The sequence below is a fragment of the Amphiura filiformis genome, chromosome 15 (genome assembly GCF_039555335.1).
Source record: "Amphiura filiformis chromosome 15, Afil_fr2py, whole genome shotgun sequence".
Classification (NCBI taxonomy): Eukaryota; Metazoa; Echinodermata; class Ophiuroidea; order Amphilepidida; family Amphiuridae; genus Amphiura; species Amphiura filiformis.
The window spans coordinates 48,156,989-48,179,017 of record NC_092642.1 but is presented as its reverse complement, the minus strand read 5'-3'; the positions used below and the strand labels follow the sequence as shown (position 1 = coordinate 48,179,017).

Sequence of the window (22,029 nt, the reverse complement as noted above, 5' to 3'; positions counted from 1 at the left end):
CAAATATCAAAAAAGCTCAATTTTGCGAAAGAAACAACGTCTTGAGTACACAGCCGCGTTAAGTGGGTTTAAGCTGCAGAGTGGATTAATGATTTTGCTTCCGCCCAGACGGACGGACAGTTAAACAACCAGGCAAACAGGCAGGCAAACAAACAGGCAACCAACCATTTGGATGATAACATAAGCCCCACATATGTGTGGGGGGCAAAAAAATATATATACAAGCTGTATCAAAATGATTGGTACCTATCAGTTTTCATTGATAATGAATGAGTCTGACACATCACAATTCACAAGAAGAAGATCCAAATCATTTGTAGATTAATTTGATAACAAGTCACAAACCATATTGCATTCCAGACACTTCAAGAGTATCCAATGTTGCAATTGGAAGAGGCAGGCTTTCCAATAAGTGTCAAAATTGATGGGTACCAATCAGTTTGATACAGCCTGTATATATATATATATATAGCAAGTACCATTTGCTTCAAATCATGTATTCATTGATATCAGACCATTAATTTTCATGCAAAACCCTTCAAATTTCCAAAAAGTGTTTTGCAGGTGTTTTATAGCCTTTTTTTAAATTGTAAAATTTAATATGACTCTGTAATACCAAAAGGAATGAGTTTAGAATATAAAAACCAAAGCAGAGAAAAACAATGCAAACAAAACAGATAATAATGACTTACAAAATACACATTTGCTGATCTTTTCATTATTTCAGTACTGGTACCTGATGGTATGTACACAACATAGTGAAGATGGTAGTAATTCCTATCCATGTTCAACCACCAACCAATGCTATTCGCTGTTGAAGTGAGGTAGTTAATTGGATTAACTACCATAGCAATAGATGAATACAATTTTGACAATATCGAACTGCAATACAACGTTCACGCGGTACAAATGTATTTGGCTTGTGTTACCACGCGCATCAATAAAGTCCAAACTCACGCTCGCGTAAATTCACATAAGCATGCACCAGTCACACATTGCCCAATGCAAAACTAGGGTAAGAACTGCGCCCAACTGCATGCATGCCATTCTATATCAATACACGGTGTTATGAGTCTTATTTTTTTCACCTTATATAAGCTGTACAAACTTTAATACTGGATGATACTGGACTTTATCCATTTGTGTTGGATCTGTTACTTAGTAATCTGTGGGCAAAACCTGCATTTGCCATGTTGTATAGACGAATCCGACGAGCCAAGTGATGGTCAGGATCAGTCGGCCATAGCTGGGGGGGGGCCATCCACGCCAAACTAGCTTAGTTCGTTTGGATTGCGATCCAAGACACCCACTATCACGAGCGCATTGGAGCGCGTAGCACTTGCACCGCGTCACGGGAGCGGTAAACGCTGCAAGCCTGTGATACTGGCGTCGCATAAAATGGATGGAAGGCCCCCAGCTATGGTTGCCAGTGTGGTGTAGGAATGTGTCAAGTCGGATTTGTGTATATAATGACATAAGCAATGGTCTCCGATGCCAGTGCTTATGCACTAATTCGACGAGCCAAGTGATGGTCAGAATTCATTCCGCCATTACTGCGGGCTATCCGCACCAAACCGGTGTTGCAACTGCCCAATTGGGTGGAAAAATGCTGCCTCAAAGTCAATATTGTATTGCATTGTAAACTTTCAACATCCTTTTGTCACACAAGTGATAGATCGCAGTTTAGAATTCCCGCATAGCCTGCATCATTTCACACTTCAGGTGGGATGGCCCACTTCAATGGCTGCCATTGAGGTGTAGGAATGCGTGGAATCGGATTTGTGTATATATCCTCCAACTGCATACTGACCATCAACTTCATGATACAACTATACTCTGTTACCGTAAAAACTCGATAGTCAGCATATGTGCTTACTATCGAGCGCTTTTGAAAACATGAAATTGTACCAAAGTCCGGCGCTTCACCAACTGAGCTAATGGGGTTGAAACACAAATTTGTAGGTTTACTTGTTCGTATATAACTATGTGTATCGATGATTTGCTCAAAACCCTTTACACTTTTGTGGATGGGGCACTTCATGTTTGCATGTTTTAAAAGCGCTTGATAGTAAGCACATATGCTAACTATCGAGTTTTTACGGTATACTGCCGATTGTATTATTATCATGCATACACGCCCATCTCATAGTTGCGGTACTCATCTTCGTGTTCAATATGATATATGATATCAGCTAAAGTCTGTTCAACCTGTGCTCGTTGTGCCAGACTGCATACTGGTTGCCAATCTGTTACGTCCTTGGGTGGATGCTTGAAGGCTGGACCAAAGTTGGCTGTCACCTGGTGGAGAAAAATATAAACAGTAATAGACATCAGAAATTTATTAGGTAGACAAATCCAGAATTTTACTCACATCTTAAACTTTTGCTATCTTGGATGGTGGCTTTCTTAAACGTGACTTGGTTCATTGCACCACCAGATGTGTAGAAAAAGTGAAATTGGCTGTAGCCTCATTGCCAAATTTTCATCCTCATTTGTCAATTTGCGTCCCATTTTTTGTCATTTTATTCTTTACTGTGCCCTGACAAATTTCTGTGGGGGCATTTTTGTCCTCATCCCAGCTCCCTCCTGGCTATGCCACTGGCCAACTTGCAGGGATTGCCTTTTGAGGAGAGCAAGATTAATCACTCTCTACTGCTCTCCTTAAATCTGATATAGGAGAGTGATTTTTAGCTCTCCTTAATTGACCATTCTCTCCTTACATTCTATTGTAAATGGTCTAAACCGTTCTCTTTGAAGTTTCCAGAAGAGCTATTTAATGCTCTCCTGCAAATTCCAAAAAACAGTCCCTGAACTTGTCCTCTATGCATAGCAATTAACAGAAACTGACTTAAAGAATCCACAGTCTGATGAAAGTATGTTTCTCTCAAGTTATTCTCTCAGTCCATCCCATCTTCCTTCCTCACTTGTTTAACCCCATGAGAACTACCTGCCTATTGGTCAAAAAGAAGATTTCATTATCAATTGGACCAATCAGCAACATTGTTAGAATAATTTCACCACACAAAATTATTGGGGTGAATTATTTGAAAAGCTCCATTCTGATTGGTGATTAAAATGAAGATATCATGCAATTGACCAATCAGAGAGAATGTTAGATCGGCAGGTAATGCTCAGGGGGTTAAAAGAAATTCCATGACTTACTGTGGATCCCTTAAAGAGTGAGATGGCCGGCAAATATGTGCCCTCAAAGATGTCTTCAAATGCTACTCCCTGACTAACACCATTCTTGAAAAATATTATCTACAAAGCAAAAAACAAAAGTACACAAAGAAAATGAAACAAGTTATATATTGATCATTGAGAGACGTATATTAAAAGGTCAGGGCAGGTAGGCCTATGGATAACGGGTGTTGAGTAATTATAGATAGTCCTATCACGAGAATCACCCAACCAGAGAACCGTGAAATCTAGTGATATATATTTTTGACCAGAGGCCGACTTTACGAGCGTTTCATCGTGGACAGTCACATATTTCTATGCATCATCTACTAACCTTAGTTTTCTCTGTGGGCTTTAAAGACTTCTCACCTGCAGCAGCCTCATCCTTCTCTTCAAAGTACAGATGACTTTTGAATTTAATTAACGTCTGTAAAACAATACAAATATTTAGGTTATCAGCATTCTCTACATTTGAAAATGGCACCTGAACCCTATCTCCCTTTCTGCTTTCCCCCCTGAGCACTACCTGCCAATCTAACAATACCTCTGATTGGTCAATTACATTATATCTTCACTTTAATCACCAATCAGAATGGAGCTTTGCAAATAATTCCCCCCAATTTTTTTGCGTGGTGAAATTATTCTTACAATATTGCTGATTGGTCCAATTGATAATGAAATCTTCTTTTTGGCCAATCGGTAGGTAGTTCTGATAGGGTTAAGGGAAGAAAGGAAGAAGATGAGGAGAAAAGGCGGTTTTGAACCACCCACCCTTCAGGTGTGGAGGACAACACTGGGGATAGCATGCCACAAGCGTTAAGGGTTTCAGGTGAGAACCCTTGGCTTATACACTTAAAATTACAGTAAATGTCAAGCCCCATTGTGATCCACGGTTGTTTGATGTGTTCATTTATTAATTTTTCTAACAACACATAATGTTCAATTCTAGACATGAATAATACCAACAGCTATCACACTAATAAACTGTATATACACATGTGACACGATCAAGGGAAATGAGTCGGATGTCACTAATATTGATTTTGAGATATTGGCAAAAAAACGTTAGAATTCTTTTGTTTTATATTGTTTTCAGTGGCTGATAAATTAACGTAATTTTGCAAAGAAAAGTTGTATCAACATGGGGTTTTCAGTTTCTGAAAGCTCCAAAGGTCCTCTTTAGAAACACATGTAAAACTCATTTACGACTAGGGTCGACATGTGACTCATTCCCACTGATCATGTCACATATATTTTGTAGCAATTTTTAATATAGATTTTCGTTTCTATATTAAATTATTTATCTTTTTCTGCTTTTTGTGGTGATTTTAATTCTATAAACTGTACATTTGTGTGCAAATTGAGGGCACTATTTACATATATTTTAAATTTAAATTAGGCAAACAATATGAGTTATATCTTACATTTCATGATAAAACGTTATTTTTTTAATTCCCTGGTCATTTGTTAGTCTGTTTGCTGATGTACTAATACCATTTTACAAGTGTCTACCCCTTGTAAAGATGAAAAAAAATAGCGCCATCATTGTTCAACTTTTCTTAAAAATGACTCAGTTTTACATGCCATAAAACAACCGTGGATCAGAAAAGAAGGAAAATGAACTTTATAGATACTCACACTATCTTTGTATGTCTCTGGTAATAATTTATGTGGCTCTGCCGTATCAGGAAGCTTGATATAGAACCCCAATACATCGCCTTCATTGTACGCATCACTGTAGTGCTTGCCCCGACTCTGATGAAATCGTGTACCTTTACGACTTCTCCATGAGTAGCTGAACTTGTCGTAGCCTAGAGGTGCTTGAAGATTACCTGAAAAAGATAAAAGTATGATAGTTGCTAAAAGAGTGAATGAATCTGCTCAAACCAGTCCATAGGCAGCAATATAAGCTGAGATATTACTTAATCAAACATGTTGTTAAGGTGGTACTACACCCCCTGATAAATTTTGTGACTAATTGTGTACATCCATATCAAAACGATGCACTTGTCGGCTGCTACATGTGTCTCATTTCACATAATAGCTAGGAATAAATACCAGACTCATTGCCGAAGTGGAGGTCACTTCAAATCATCCCAAGTTACATGGTTTAGGAATACAAAGAACATTGAAATAACTACACACTGGTAACAAAAGTGAAGGCATGCTATCCATCTGACTTCAAAGTACCAAGCAACTTGGTTGCAATCCCCCACATACTTTGACAAAAGTAATTTGAGGAAAAATACTGAGGCCCAAAACAAAACCCGATAATTTCACACCATGAACTCAAAATAGATAGTGCAAAGTTAATACTGTATCTGACATTTTCAACAAATCAAAATGGCTTTTATTTTATGCCATAAAAAAAACGCAGTTAAATATAAAGTGTAATAAATAAATAATAAATAAAATAAATAAATAAACAGTTTTAATTATTACTATAACCTACCTTACAAAAAAAAATGAATGAGCGAACTTGACATTATCGCCTAACAAAATCTAACAATCACATAAGGTGATGGCATCATGTGGGCATTTCTGTCATACTTAGCGTATACATGTATACACACATGGGCACGCAGGTCATTGTAGCATATATGTCTGTGACAAACACGGTGTTCCACAGGTCTTTTGTGAAATATTCATAACCTCATTAATAACCTCAATCACATTTAGTTATTTATGAAAACGTGAATGCAAATCGAGGTCATTAATATCTCACAATTGACCACACACAATTGATCGGCGTTTGTGTGTTGTTTCTTAACGATGCAAACAAAGGCGCGTAATCACCACGAGTAAGCTCACGACTTATTGATCGCGTATTAACTGCGAATTAAAACGGTGAACAGAAGATACATTTTCAATCATATTTTACGCAAATAATGTGTTATTTTCATAAACAAATTTGTAAATTGGCGGTAATGAATGATAATTAATAACTAGAAGGCTATATATTTGTACACAAATACGGCTATACCCGCATGTTATCGGTGTACCAAAACTTACAGTCCTTTTTTGCTGAGGACTTAAAATTAAGAAATTGTAAAAAGTCGCCCAATTGGCGGAAAATGTGTAAAAAGTGAAAGTCCAAGTCACAAGCTTTAATTGAATGTAGGTTGCACTGTCGTAGCACTTAAAATAAAGAAATTGTAAAAAGTCCCCTCCCAGGGAGTCGCTCTCTTACTCTCCATAGGTTGCTGTTGTCAGTCTCTCTTACTCACAGTGAGGCTATGCAATATGATTAGGGGGAAACTATTCCAGAGGGAGTATGTTAATTAAATGGAACAGCCATTTCAGAGGGAGTATGTAAAGTAAACGGAACAGCCTTTTTTGGGTCCATTTCAGAGGGAGTATGCAAGTTAAATGGAACAGCCAATGGGTATGTAATTTAACTGGAACAGCCTTAACGCTTCACGCTGGTATTTCCAATTATGATATAATACGATCTGTCTGTTTAGTTCTACGTGTGTAGGGTGGATGGGTGTGGAATTCTGCGCCCGGAAGCTGCTTTCTTTGATGAGAAACGCCCGCCCTTTGTTTTAACATTTGGGGCCCGGGGCCCATAATATTTGACTTATGAGGCCCATGTACATAATTATGTTGAAGTATAATTCTCTAGTGCTATCAGTAGACTCAAGCTGGCCACTGTAGCTCCTTTATTATTGAGTAACGGCCGGCCCTATGTTTTAGCGTTTGGGGCCCTGGGGCCAATATTATGTGATATATGGGGCTCATATGTACATATAACAATGTAATTATCAGGTGCAATCTGTGTACAAACTCTGAGCCATAAAGCTGCTTTATATGATGAGAAATGGCCGGCCCTTTGTTTTAACATTTGGGGCCCTGGGGCCCAATATATATGGCTTATGGGGCTCATGCACATATGTACAAGTATGATTCTCAAGTGCTATCAGTAGACTCAAGCTGGGCATTGTAGCTGCTTCATTTACTGAGTAACGGCCGGCCCTATGTTTTAGCGTTTGGGGCCCTGGGGCCCATATTATGTGACATATGGGAGTTGTATATACATATGACAATATAATACTAAAGACCTATCTGTGCACCAAATCTGAACCCTGTAGCTACTTTATTTGCTGAGAAACGGCCGGCCCTTTGTTTTAACATTTGGGCTTCTGGGGCCCCTAGCCTTGTACATCTGGGGCCAAAATGGGCAAAAGGCACATCTACAACTTAGGGCCCATACATATGCAACTTATGAGCCCTAGTAATCTTGTACTTTTAGAGCTAGGCTTGTCAATCTGTTGCACCATATTTTAACATTTGGGCCCTTGTGGCCCACAATATATAACATATGGGGCTCTTGTATATTTGGAAATATATAGTACCCCTAGGGCTATCAGTGTACCAACTCAAGGCCCTGAGGCTGCTTCATTTGATGAGAAACGGCGTGCTTTGTATTTTCACATTTGGGCCCCTGGGGCCCGTGACCTTTGACCTCTGGGGCCAAGATGGGCAAAAGGCACTTTACTGGGTAGGGCCCATAAGTGTACCACATATGGGCTCCAGGACCTTTGTAGTTTTAGCGCTAGCCTTGACAGAATGATGTGTTTGATGGAGAGAGGAGGAGGAGAAGGAGGAGGAGGAGAAGAAACCACAGAATAAGAATATACCCGTCCATGCTTCGCATGCGGGTATAACTCTGCACCATCTGTATTACGGTCATTGTGTGAAATTGTCGGGTTTTGTTTTGGGCCTCGGTATTTTTCCTCGGGCGCTACCGTGCCCTCGGAAAAATACCTCGGCCCAAAACAAAACCCTCCGATTCCACACAATAACCTCAAAATAGATGGTGCGCAGTTATTATTGTCTAATTAATGACTGTGCAATCAAATTCTTTTGATTGGATCGCACTTGAGGTTATGACAATGATTCAATGACACCCCTGTTTACAAACGTACCTAATGGTTGAGACCATCCAATGCGTGTTGCAGCGCCTGCAGGTAAGCTATCCACCTTGACTTCAAAGTACCAAGCACCTCTGTTTGTTCCATGAGTTGCTCTCACCATGCAGTAGCCTTTCTCTCCTGTTGCTGTTAACCTGTTATCAGCAATCTTTACTTGGGGAGCTGAGGGCAAAATCAATCAATCAATCAGTCAACCATCAACCTAAGAATAAACTGTTCAAGTGTTAAATTCTTTTGACAATTTTGTTGTCACTGAAGCAGGGACTGCCTTTTGAAAATAAGAAAAGAGCTGTAGAATGCTCTTCTGGTCTCTTCAAGAAGAGCTTTAGAAGAGCTGTTTGCACCTCTGGCCATTAAAGCAATTAGAATTTAGCGAGTCATCTAGAGGAGCTATAAATCGCTCTTGCAAATGCAACTTAAGAAGAGCTGTAGAGGAGAGATTGCTCTCACTCCTCTCAAAAGGCAGTCCCTGCTGAAGTCAACAAATTGTATTCTAGTCCTGAGTTGAAAGGTCTATATATAACATTTTTCTAAACTAATGTACATACCCTGTGAAGAAATTACTCTCCAGGTTCTTTAAAAACAATATGCGACATTATTCTTGTAAATTGTACTGATGTCAAGACTCTTATCAATGATTTAAAGGCCTTAAACTTGAGATTTCATCACTATAATGGATTACATCTGTATGGACATTGTATAGATCTGGCCTGGCACAATCTGATTACAACACAAGTTACGCAATACTTCCTTTCATGTCTATTGCCAGTTTGAGGCTCTCCTCGCATATGGCGGAACCGTGCAATAGGCGAATAATTCAACGGGCACTACTGCCTTTCTTTGAGTGCCATCTGATTGGTTAATTACATGAGATAATCACCTGAGTAACCAATCAAAATAGAGCTTTTAGATCTCTCAGCAATTTCAAGCCTAATTCACTTCCAACTATTCTTACCATATCTCTGATTGGCTCAATACATGATATAGTCCTCTTTGTAACCAATCAAAATAGTTCTTAGAGGCTGATAATTTGCCTATGGGGTTTTATCATATGGGGCTATTCCATTTAAAATACACACTACCCCTGTGGAAGACTTTGGAAATATCTTCCCACATGGGGAGTATGTTTTTCAAATGTAATTAGTCAGGATTAATCATTTGAAACCCATACTCCTCCTGCATAATGCCTTTACCTATACCCTTTACCCAACTGTCTATTCTATTTGAAACTCATACTCTCCCTTTGGGAATATATTTCCAAAATCTTCCACAGGGGTAGTGTGGATTTTAAATGGAATAGCCCATGTGTTGACACCTACCTCTATCTTGTGGTGCAAGCAAGACGACTGTGCCTACAACAGCCCTGTATAAATGAGCTGGTATAGGCTTGCCAATCCAGAAATCATCATCATAGGCAGCACTCTGCACCTGTGGGTCCGTCTCCGTCAGAACATATCGGTATCCATCCTTGTTGTATGGATGCTCCATAGGGAAGCCATGAGGAGGTAGTTTAGGAGTTATGATTACATCACTAGAAAGATGACAAAAAGATTGGAGCTCAGGTTAGTCTTCTTCATGTCCTTATACAGTGGAAACTTGTTAATACAAGCTCTGATAATACAAAAACCTGATAAGACAAGCTTGATTTTCAGGTCCCTAGCACTGAATTCCTATGTAATATGTGATAGATAAGACAAAATCCTGATAAGACAAACTAAATTTTGTGGCCCCACAAATTTTGTATTAAAGAGTTTCCACTGTACTAGAAACTAAGTGACATTCATCCACCTATCAACACATTTTTGTGCCTAATTAACCCCATGAGAACTACTTGCCTATTGGTCAAAAAGAAATTTTCATTATCAATTGGACCAATCAGCAACATTGTTAGAATATTTCACCATGCAAAAAAATTGGGGTGTATTATTTGCAAAGCTACATTCTGATTGGTGATTTAAGTGAAGATATCACATAATTGACCAATCAGAGGCAATGTTAGATCGGCAGGTAGTGCACAGGGAGTTAAGTGGTATAGAGGTAGTCATTGTGACGTAAACGCCGCCATCTTGTGGATACGGAGTGTCTTGTTGCTAAGATCACTGCGTTGATGCTTGACTGAAGAGGTGCGTCACACGCTGCAACTTCCACGTAAATGTCTAATGCATGGCACGCAGAACGGCAGTACCCACAAGATGGCGGATCCTGCGGAAAAGGCGGACGGCCTCTATTCTGCACTACGTCTGTGGAGCAAGCCCCATTAAGTACCGGACATTCCAGCATGTTTCATTGTTTGGGGCTCCATGCTAGAGTCACAAATGGTAGGACCAGTGCAGAAACCCCAGTTAGTAATAAGCATGGCAGTACTTATTCATTAAATGGATGAATACATACTCTGCCAGGATTAATTGGTTGATCTTCCTGATCAACAAACCCATCATGCTGTCAGTAGCCCTCCAACATGTGCAAGGCCAGACTGAACTTGGTCTATGACATGCACTATGAACCACAATGGCCTCATCCCAATAGCATAGTCCAATAACCTCAATTAAACAATCATAGTGCAAAATTTGACCTCAAGTTGCAGAGTATGAGTTTTTGTACCCACATTTTCAAAGGTCATTCAATGAATGTACAAATGTATTGGGGTTAAAGAACTGTGCACTAATAGATGAGAATGTTTTGGATCCTAGTGATGGTTCCATTTGTGTCTAAATTCAAGGTGATCCACTCACCTAAGCTTACTCCAAGATCAGTTCAATGGGCTATTCCTGTTAAAATCCACACTACCCCTGTGGAAGATTTTGGAAATATCTTCCACAGGGGGAGTATGTTTTTCAAATGTAATTGATCAGAGTTAATCATTTTGAAACCCATACTCCCCCTGTATTATGGCTTTACCTATATCTTCCACAACTGGAGTGAGTATTTCAAAGGGAAGTTACCCAACTGTCTATTCTATTTTAAACTCATACTCCCTCTGTGGAAGACTTTAGCTAAATCTTCCACAGGGGTAGTGTGGATTTTGAATGGAATAGCCCAATTATCCTCCAAATCAAATCCTTTTCTAAAAATATGTTTTAGATGAAAAATATATATAGTAGAATACTTTAGATATCAAAAAAGCACCACTATTAAAATTTATAAAGTAGGCAAATTTAATGGGATCAGCCCATTAGAATTTGTGTCCAGTACATAGCCTACTTTATGTATATCTCCAATCAACCATGAGGCCTATAAAAAAATTGTTTGATTGGCGTAACCCCACCGACCCTAAAAATAGGCCAGACCCTAGACTTTTTTCGTATTTTTTTGCAAAAAAAATAGAAAAACTTAAAAAAATAGAAAAATAAAATTAAAAAAAAGGAACAAAAAAGTTCCAAGGTCTTTATCATACGCAATCATGACCGCGTAAAATGTGTGTAAAAAAAATTAGAATTTTTTTTTTAATGTTACGCCAATCAAACAATTTTTTTTCTAGGCCTTAATGATGTTACTGACCCTTTTGATTTCTTGCTGGTAGAAACTGCAATAGCGCTTTCAATATCACGTTCACGTTTCTTTGGTCCTCGCTTCCCTCTAGATACCGGCGGTAAACTAGTAGTACTGTTGCCTATTTACGATAAAAATGAACAACGCAATCAACATGAAAAATTATCAACGATGATGGTGACTACGCAATAACTAATTTTTTTACTTGAGATGGCAGAGAAATGAACACAAATACATTCCTCAACCAGGAATTGAACCAGGGACCTCCCATTCATTAAGCAGATGCTCTTACCATCTGAGCTATTAGTCGCCCCCTTTCTATTAAATGCCTCCACCATTTTATTCAACCTAGATGTTTAAAAAATGCTGAAATTTTCATGCTATCTTGTAGAGTAAGATTACCACAGTGCACAGACGATCGGTAATGGCGTCGGTAGTTGGCAAAAGTCTCATTGTAAATTTTAATTGTTATTCTTTTCTCAAAATGCTAAAATAATATTAATAAATGTCGGGTAAGATTTCTGTCCATTTTAACCAAAATAATGAGGTCAAGTGAAAGAAACTCCACTGGCTATTTTGGTTCTTTAACGTGAAGTTCTATGGGGACCTGAAAAATACAACACATTTGGCCGATTCCATTTAGGGGTAAGTTGGGCATGTATAAACATTACAAATATGCCAAAAAATCAGGTTAAAAAAATTAACCAATTTCATAGTATAATATTGTACATTATGGCTTTAAATGGGCTTACCATTATTAGAGCTTGCCAGTGTCTGTGCAGTTGTGACACTGACATTACCGGATGGTTTGGATGGGTCATAATTAGGGCTGATATTACTTAAATCCTGTAAAGAGGAGAAAAGCATAATAATTGTAAAGCGTAAAAATAATGACAGGAAGAAACAGGTATGGATTATTTATTAATCTTATCTACAAGTCCAAACATAGGATAATCCAACTCATCCCCACTGGGATCATCTGGCTATGGGAGGCAAGGATTATTTACTAACCTTATCTACTAATCCAAACATAGGATAATCCGACTCATCCTCACTGGGATCATCTGGCTATGGGAGGCAAGGATTATTTACTAACCGTATCTACTAATCCAAACATAGGATAATCCGACTCATCCCCACTGGGATCATCTGGCTATGGGAGGCAAGGATTATTTACTAACCTTATCTACTAATCCAAACATAGGATATCCGACACATCCTCACTGGGATCATCTGGCTATGGGAGGCAAGGATTATTTACTAACCGTATCTACTAATCCAAACATAGGATAATCCGACTCATCCCCACTGGGATCATCTGGCTATGGGAGGCAAGGATTATTTACTAACCTTATCTACTAATCCAAACATAGGATATCCGACTCATCCTCACTGGGATCATCTGGCTATGGGAGGCAAGGATTATTTACTAACCTTATCTACCAGTCCAAACATAGGATAATCCGACTCATCCTCACTGGGATCATCTGGCTATGGGAGGCAAGGATTATTTACTAACCTTATCTACTAATCCAAACATAGGATAATCTGACTCATCCTCACTGGGATCATCTGGCTATGGGAGGCAAGGATTATTTACTAACCTTATCTACAAGTCCAAACATAGGATAATCCGACTCATCCTCACTGGGATCATCTGGCTATGGGAGGCAAGGATTATTTACTAACCTTATCTACTAATCCAAACATAGGATAATCCGACTCATCCTCACTGGGATCATCTGGCTATGGGAGGCAAGGATTATTTACTAACCTTATCTACTAATCCAAACATAGGATATCCGACTCATCCTCACTGGGATCATCTGGCTATGGGAGGCAAGGATTATTTACTAACCTTATCTACCAGTCCAAACATAGGATAATCCGACTCATCCTCACTGGGATCATCTGGCTATGGGAGGCAAGGATTATTTACTAACCTTATCTACTAATCCAAACATAGGATAATCTGACTCATCCCCACTGGGATCATCTGGCTATGGGAGGCAAGGATTATTTACTAACCTTATCTACAAGTCCAAACATAGGATAATCCGACTCATCCTCACTGGGATCATCTGGCTATGGGAGGCAAGGATTATTTACTAACCTTATCTACTAATCCAAACATAGGATAATCCGACTCATCCTCACTGGGATCATCTGGCTATGGGAGGCAAGGATTATTTACTAACCTTATCTACAAGTCCAAACATAGGATAATCCGACTCATCCTCACTGGGATCATCTGGCTATGGGAGGCAAGGATTATTTACTAATCTTATCTACTAGTCCAAACATAGGATAATCTGACTCATCCTCACTGGGATCATCTGGCTATGGGAGGCAAGGATTATTTACTAACCTTATCTACAAGTCCAAACATAGGATAATCCGACTCATCCTCACTGGGATCATCTGGCTATGGGAGGCAAGGATTATTTACTAACCTTATCTACTAATCCAAACATAGGATAATCCGACTCATCCTCACTGGGACCATCTGGCTATGGGAGGCAAGGATTATTTACTAACCTTATCTACAAGTCCAAACATAGGATAATCCGACTCATCCTCACTGGGATCATCTGGCTATGGGAGGCAAGGATTATTTACTAACCTTATCTACAAGTCCAAACATAGGATAATCCGACTCATCCTCACTGGGATCATCTGGCTATGGAAGGCAAGGATTATTTACTAACCTTATCTACTAATCCAAACATAGGATAATCCGACTCATCCTCACTGGGACCATCTGGCTATGGGAGGCAAGGATTATTTACTAACCTTATCTACAAGTCCAAACATAGGATAATCCGACTCATCCTCACTGGGATCATCTGGCTATGGGAGGCAAGGATTATTTACTAACCTTATCTACTAATCCAAACATAGGATATCCGACTCATCCTCACTGGGATCATCTGGCTATGGTAAGCAAGGATTATTTACTAACCTTATCTACTAATCCAAACATAGGATAATCCGACTCATCCTCACTGGGATCATCTGGCTATGGGAGGCAAGGATTATTTACTAACCTTATCTACTAATCCAAACATAGGATAATCCGACTCATCCTCACTGGGATCATCTGGCTATGGGAGGCAAGGATTATTTACTAACCTTATCTACTAATCCAAACATAGGATAATCTGACTCATCCTCACTGGGATCATCTGGCTATGGGAGGCAAGGATTATTTACTAACCTTATCTACAAGTCCAAACATAGGATAATCCGACTCATCCTCACTGGGATCATCTGGCTATGGGAGGCAAGGATTATTTACTAATCTTATCTACTAGTCCAAACATAGGATAATCTGACTCATCCTCACTGGGATCATCTGGCTATGGGAGGCAAGGATTATTTACTAACCTTATCTACAAGTCCAAACATAGGATAATCCGACTCATCCTCACTGGGATCATCTGGCTATGGGAGGCAAGGATTATTTACTAACCTTATCTACTAATCCAAACATAGGATAATCCGACTCATCCTCACTGGGATCATCTGGCTATGGGAGGCAAGGATTATTTACTAACCTTATCTACAAGTCCAAACATAGGATAATCCGACTCATCCTCACTGGGATCATCTGGCTATGGGAGGCAAGGATTATTTACTAATCTTATCTACTAGTCCAAACATAGGATAATCTGACTCATCCTCACTGGGATCATCTGGCTATGGGAGGCAAGGATTATTTACTAACCTTATCTACAAGTCCAAACATAGGATAATCCGACTCATCCTCACTGGGATCATCTGGCTATGGGAGGCAAGGATTATTTACTAACCTTATCTACTAATCCAAACATAGGATAATCCGACTCATCCTCACTGGGACCATCTGGCTATGGGAGGCAAGGATTATTTACTAACCTTATCTACTAATCCAAACATAGGATAATCCGACTCATCCTCACTGGGATCATCTGGCTATGGAAGGCAAGGATTATTTACTAACCTTATCTACTAGTCCAAACATAGGATAATCCGACTCATCCTCACTGGGATCATCTGGCTATGGGAGGCAAGGATTATTTACTAACCTTATCTACTAATCCAAACATAGGATAATCTGACTCATCCTCACTGGGATCATCTGGCTATGGGAGGCAAGGATTATTTACTAACCGTATCTACCAGTCCAAACGTTGGATAATCTGACTCATCCTCACTGGGATCATCTGGCTATGGTAAGCAAGGATTATTTACTAACCTTATCTACCAGTCCAAACATAGGATAATCCGACTCATCCTCACTGGGATCATCTGGCTATGGGAGGCAAGGATTATTTACTAACCTTATCTACTAATCCAAACATAGGATAATCTGACTCATCCCCACTGGGATCATCTGGCTATGGGAGGCAAGGATTATTTACTAACCTTATCTACTAATCCAAACATAGGATAATCCGACTCATCCTCACTGGGATCATCTGGCTATGGGAGGCAAGGATTATTTACTAACCTTATCTACCAGTCCAAACATAGGATAATCCGACTCATCCTCACTGGGATCATCTGGCTATGGGAGGCAAGGATTATTTACTAACCGTATCTACCAGTCCAAACGTTGGATAATCCGACTCATCCTCACTGGGATCATCTGGCTATGGGAGGCAAGGATTATTTACTAACCTTATCTACTAATCCAAACATAGGATAATCCGACTCATCCTCACTGGGATCATCTGGCTATGGGAGGCAAGGATTATTTACTAACCTTATCTACCAGTCCAAACATAGGATAATCTGACTCATCCTCACTGGGATCATCTGGCTATGGGAGGCAAGGATTATTTACTAACCTTATCTACTAGTCCAAACATAGGATAATCCGACTCATCCTCACTGGGATCATCTGGCTATGGGAGGCAAGGATTATTTACTAACCTTATCTACTAATCCAAACATAGGATAATCTGACTCATCCTCACTGGGATCATCTGCCTATGGTAAGCAAGGATTATTTACTAACCTTATCTACCAGTCCAAACAGGATAATCCGACTCATCCTCACTGGGATCATCTGGCTATGGGAGGCAAGGATTATTTACTAACCTTATCTACTAATCCAAACATAGGATTATCTGACTCATCCTCACTGGGATCATCTGGCTATGGGAGGCAAGGATTATTTACTAACCTTATCTACCAGTCCAAACATAGGATAATCCGACTCATCCTCACTGGGATCATCTGGCTATGGGAGGCAAGGATTATTTACTAACCTTATCTACCAGTCCAAACAGGATAATCCGACTCATCCTCACTGGGATCATCTGGCTATGGGAGGCAAGGATTATTTACTAACCTTATCTACTAATCCAAACATAGGATAATCCGACTCATCCTCACTGGGATCATCTGGCTATGGGAGGCAAGGATTATTTACTAACCTTATCTACTAATCCAAACATAGGATAATCTGACTCATCCTCACTGGGATCATCTGGCTATGGGAGGCAAGGATTATTTACTAACCTTATCTACCAGTCCAAACAGGATAATCCGACTCATCCTCACTGGGATCATCTGGCTATGGGAGGCAAGGATTATTTACTAACCTTATCTACTAATCCAAACATAGGATAATCCGACTCATCCTCACTGGGATCATCTGGCTATGGGAGGCAAGGATTATTTACTAACCTTATCTACTAATCCAAACATAGGATAATCCGACTCATCCTCACTGGGATCATCTGGCTATGGGAGGCAAGGATTATTTACTAACCGTATCTACTAATCCAAACATAGGATAATCCGACTCATCCTCACTGGGATCATCTGGCTATGGGAGGCAAGGATTATTTACTAATCTTATCTACTAGTCCAAACGTTGGATAATCCGACTCATCCTCACTGGGATCATCTGCCTATGGTAAGCAAGGATTATTTACTAACCTTATCTACTAATCCAAACATAGGATATCCGACTCATCCTCACTGGGATCATCTGGCTATGGGAGGCAAGGATTATTTACTAACCTTATCTACTAATCCAAACATAGGATAATCCGACTCATCCTCACTGGGATCATCTGGCTATGGGAGGCAAGGATTATTTACTAACCTTATCTACTAATCCAAACATAGGATAATCCGACTCATCCTCACTGGGATCATCTGGCTATGGGAGGCAAGGATTATTTACTAATCTTATCTACTAGTCCAAACATAGGATAATCCGACTCATCCTCACTGGGATCATCTGGCTATGGGAGGCAAGGATTATTTACTAACCTTATCTACTAATCCAAACATAGGATAATCCAACTCATCCTCACTGGGATCATCTGGCTATGGGAGGCAAGGATTATTTACTAACCTTATCTACTAATCCAAACATAGGATAATCCGACTCATCCTCACTGGGATCATCTGGCTATGGGAGGCAAGGATTATTTACTAACCTTATCTACTAATCCAAACATAGGATAATCTGACTCATCCTCACTGGGATCATCTGGCTATGGGAGGCAAGGATTATTTACTAACCTTATCTACTAATCCAAACATAGGATAATCTGACTCATCCTCACTGGGATCATCTGGCTATGGGAGGCAAGGATTATTTACTAACCTTATCTACTAATCCAAACATAGGATAATCCGACTCATCCTCACTGGGATCATCTGGCTATGGGAGGCAAGGATTATTTACTAACCTTATCTACTAATCCAAACATAGGATAATCCGACTCATCCTCACTGGGATCATCTGGCTATGGGAGGCAAGGATTATTTACTAACCTTATCTACTAATCCAAACATAGGATAATCCGACTCATCCTCACTGGGATCATCTGGCTATGGGAGGCAAGGATTATTTACTAACCTTATCTACTAATCCAAACATAGGATAATCTGACTCATCCTCACTGGGATCATCTGGCTATGGGAGGCAAGGATTATTTACTAACCTTATCTACTAATCCAAACATAGGATAATCCGACTCATCCTCACTGGGATCATCTGGCTATGGGAGGCAAGGATTATTTACTAACCTTATCTACTAATCCAAACATAGGATAATCTGACTCATCCCCACTGGGATCATCTGGCTATGGGAGGCAAGGATTATTTACTAACCTTATCTACTAATCCAAACATAGGATAATCCGACTCATCCTCACTGGGATCATCTGGCTATGGGAGGCAAGGATTATTTACTAACCTTATCTACCAGTCCAAACATAGGATAATCTGACTCATCCTCACTGGGATCATCTGGCTATGGGAGGCAAGGATTATTTACTAATCTTATCTACTAATTCAAACATAGGATAATCTGACTCATCCTCACTGGGACCATCTGGCTATGGGAGGCAAGGATTATTTACTAACCTTATCTACCAGTCCAAACAGGATAATCCGACTCATCCTCACTGGGATCATCTGGCTATGGGAGGCAAGGATTATTTACTAACCGTATCTACCAGTCCAAACGTTGGATAATCCGACTCATCCTCACTGGGATCATCTGGCTATGGGAGGCAAGGATTATTTACTAACCTTATCTACTAATCCAAACATAGGATAATCTGACTCATCCTCACTGGGATCATCTGGCTATGGGAGGCAAGGATTATTTACTAACCTTATCTACTAATCCAAACATAGGATAATCCGACTCATCCTCACTGGGATCATCTGGCTATGGGAGGCAAGGATTATTTACTAACCTTATCTACCAGTCCAAACATAGGATAATCCGACTCATCCTCACTGGGATCATCTGGCTATGGGAGGCAAGGATTATTTACTAACCTTATCTACTAATCCAAACATAGGATAATCCAACTCATCCTCACTGGGATCATCTGGCTATGGGAGGCAAGGATTATTTACTAATCTTATCTACTAGTCCAAACATAGGATAATCCAACTCATCCTCACTGGGATCATCTGGCTATGGGAGGCAAGGATTATTTACTAACCGTATCTACCAGTCCAAACGTTGGATAATCCGACTCATCCTCACTGGGATCATCTGGCTATGGGAGGCAAGGATTATTTACTAACCTTATCTACTAATCCAAACATAGGATAATCTGACTCATCCTCACTGGGATCATCTGGCTATGGGAGGCAAGGATTATTTACTAACCTTATCTACTAATCCAAACATAGGATAATCCGACTCATCCTCCCTGGGGTCATCTGGCTATGGGAGGCAAGGATTATTTACTAACCTTATCTACCAGTCCAAACATAGGATAATCCGACTCATCCTCACTGGGATCATCTGGCTATGGGAGGCAAGGATTATTTACTAACCTTATCTACTAATCCAAACATAGGATAATCTGACTCATCCCCACTGGGATCATCTGGCTATGGGAGGCAAGGATTATTTACTAACCTTATCTACCAGTCCAAACATAGGATAATCCGACTCATCCTCACTGGGATCATCTGGCTATGGGAGGCAAGGATTATTTACTAATCTTATCTACTAATCCAAACATAGGATAATCTGACTCATCCCCACTGGGATCATCTGGCTATGGGAGGCAAGGATTATTTACTAACCTTATCTACCAGTCCAAACATAGGATAATCCGACTCATCCTCACTGGGATCATCTGGCTATGGGAGGCAAGGATTATTTACTAACCTTATCTACTAGTCCAAACATAGGATAATCCGACTCATCCTCACTGGGATCATCTGGCTATGGGAGGCAAGGATTATTTACTAACCTTATCTACTAATCCAAACATAGGATATCCGACTCATCCTCACTGGGATCATCTGGCTATGGTAAGCAAGGATTATTTACTAACCTTATCTACCAGTCCAAACATAGGATAATCCGACTCATCCTCACTGGGATCATCTGGCTATGGGAGGCAAGGATTATTTACTAACCTTATCTACTAATCCAAACATAGGATAATCCGACTCATCCTCACTGGGATCATCTGGCTATGGGAGGCAAGGATTATTTACTAACCTTATCTACTAATCCAAACATAGGATAATCCGACTCATCCTCACTGGGATCATCTGGCTATGGGAGGCAAGGATTATTTACTAACCTTATCTACTAGTCCAAACATAGGATAATCCGACTCATCCTCACTGGGATCATCTGGCTATGGGAGGCAAGGATTATTTACTAACCTTATCTACTAATCCAAACATAGGATAATCCGACTCATCCTCACTGGGATCATCTGGCTATGGGAGGCAAGGATTATTTACTAACCTTATCTACCAGTCCAAACATAGGATAATCCGACTCATCCTCACTGGGATCATCTGGCTATGGGAGGCAAGGATTATTTACTAACCTTATCTACTAGTCCAAACGTAGGATAATCCAACTCATCCTCACTGGGATCATCTGGCTATGGGAGGCAAGGATTATTTACTAATCTTATCTACTAGTCCAAACATAGGATAATCCGACTCATCCTCACTGGGATCATCTGGCTATGGGAGGCAAGGATTATTTACTAACCTTATCTACTAATCCAAACATAGGATAATCTGACTCATCCTCACTGGGATCATCTGGCTATGGGAGGCAAGGATTATTTACTAACCTTATCTACTAATCCAAACATAGGATAATCCGACTCATCCTCACTGGGATCATCTGGCTATGGGAGGCAAGGATTATTTACTAACCTTATCTACTAATCCAAACATAGGATAATCCGACTCATCCTCACTGGGATCATCTGGCTATGGGAGGCAAGGATTATTTACTAACCTTATCTACTAGTCCAAACATAGGATAATCCGACTCATCCTCACTGGGATCATCTGGCTATGGGAGGCAAGGATTATTTACTAACCTTATCTACTAATCCAAACATAGGATAATCCGACTCATCCTCACTGGGATCATCTGGCTATGGGAGGCAAGGATTATTTACTAACCTTATCTACTAATCCAAACATAGGATAATCCGACTCATCCTCACTGGGATCATCTGGCTATGGGAGGCAAGGATTATTTACTAACCTTATCTACTAATCCAAACATAGGATAATCTGACTCATCCTCACTGGGATCATCTGGCTATGGGAGGCAAGGATTATTTACTAACCTTATCTACTAATCCAAACATAGGATAATCTGACTCATCCTCACTGGGATCATCTGGCTATGGGAGGCAAGGATTATTTACTAATCTTATCTACTAGTCCAAACATAGGATAATCCGACTCATCCTCACTGGGATCATCTGCCTATGGTAAGCAAGGATTATTTACTAATCTTATCTACTAGTCCAAACATAGGATAATCCGACTCATCCTCACTGGGATCATCTGGCTATGGGAGGCAAGGATTATTTACTAACCTTATCTACTAATCCAAACATAGGATAATCCGACTCATCCTCACTGGGATCATCTGGCTATGGGAGGCAAGGATTATTT

General features: G+C 40.0%; 1 protein-coding gene across 1 annotated transcript in view; it reads right to left on the bottom strand.

The window, feature by feature from the left end:
- Positions 1 to 62: 62 nt before the first annotated feature.
- The window catches only part of LOC140171753 (set1/Ash2 histone methyltransferase complex subunit ASH2-like), a 56,399-nt gene continuing 34,432 nt past the window's right edge, over positions 63 to 22,029 (bottom strand). The window contains exons 7-14 of the mRNA XM_072195072.1: positions 12,356 to 12,449; positions 11,613 to 11,724; positions 9,434 to 9,645; positions 8,109 to 8,276; positions 4,819 to 5,012; positions 3,515 to 3,607; positions 3,163 to 3,261; positions 63 to 2,298 (exon numbers count right to left, since the gene is read on the bottom strand). Coding sequence (XP_072051173.1) covers positions 2,125 to 2,298; positions 3,163 to 3,261; positions 3,515 to 3,607; positions 4,819 to 5,012; positions 8,109 to 8,276; positions 9,434 to 9,645; positions 11,613 to 11,724; positions 12,356 to 12,449 — 1,146 coding nt within the window. The 3' untranslated portion in view covers positions 63 to 2,124. The remainder of the gene's footprint in view (positions 2,299 to 3,162; positions 3,262 to 3,514; positions 3,608 to 4,818; positions 5,013 to 8,108; positions 8,277 to 9,433; positions 9,646 to 11,612; positions 11,725 to 12,355; positions 12,450 to 22,029) is intronic.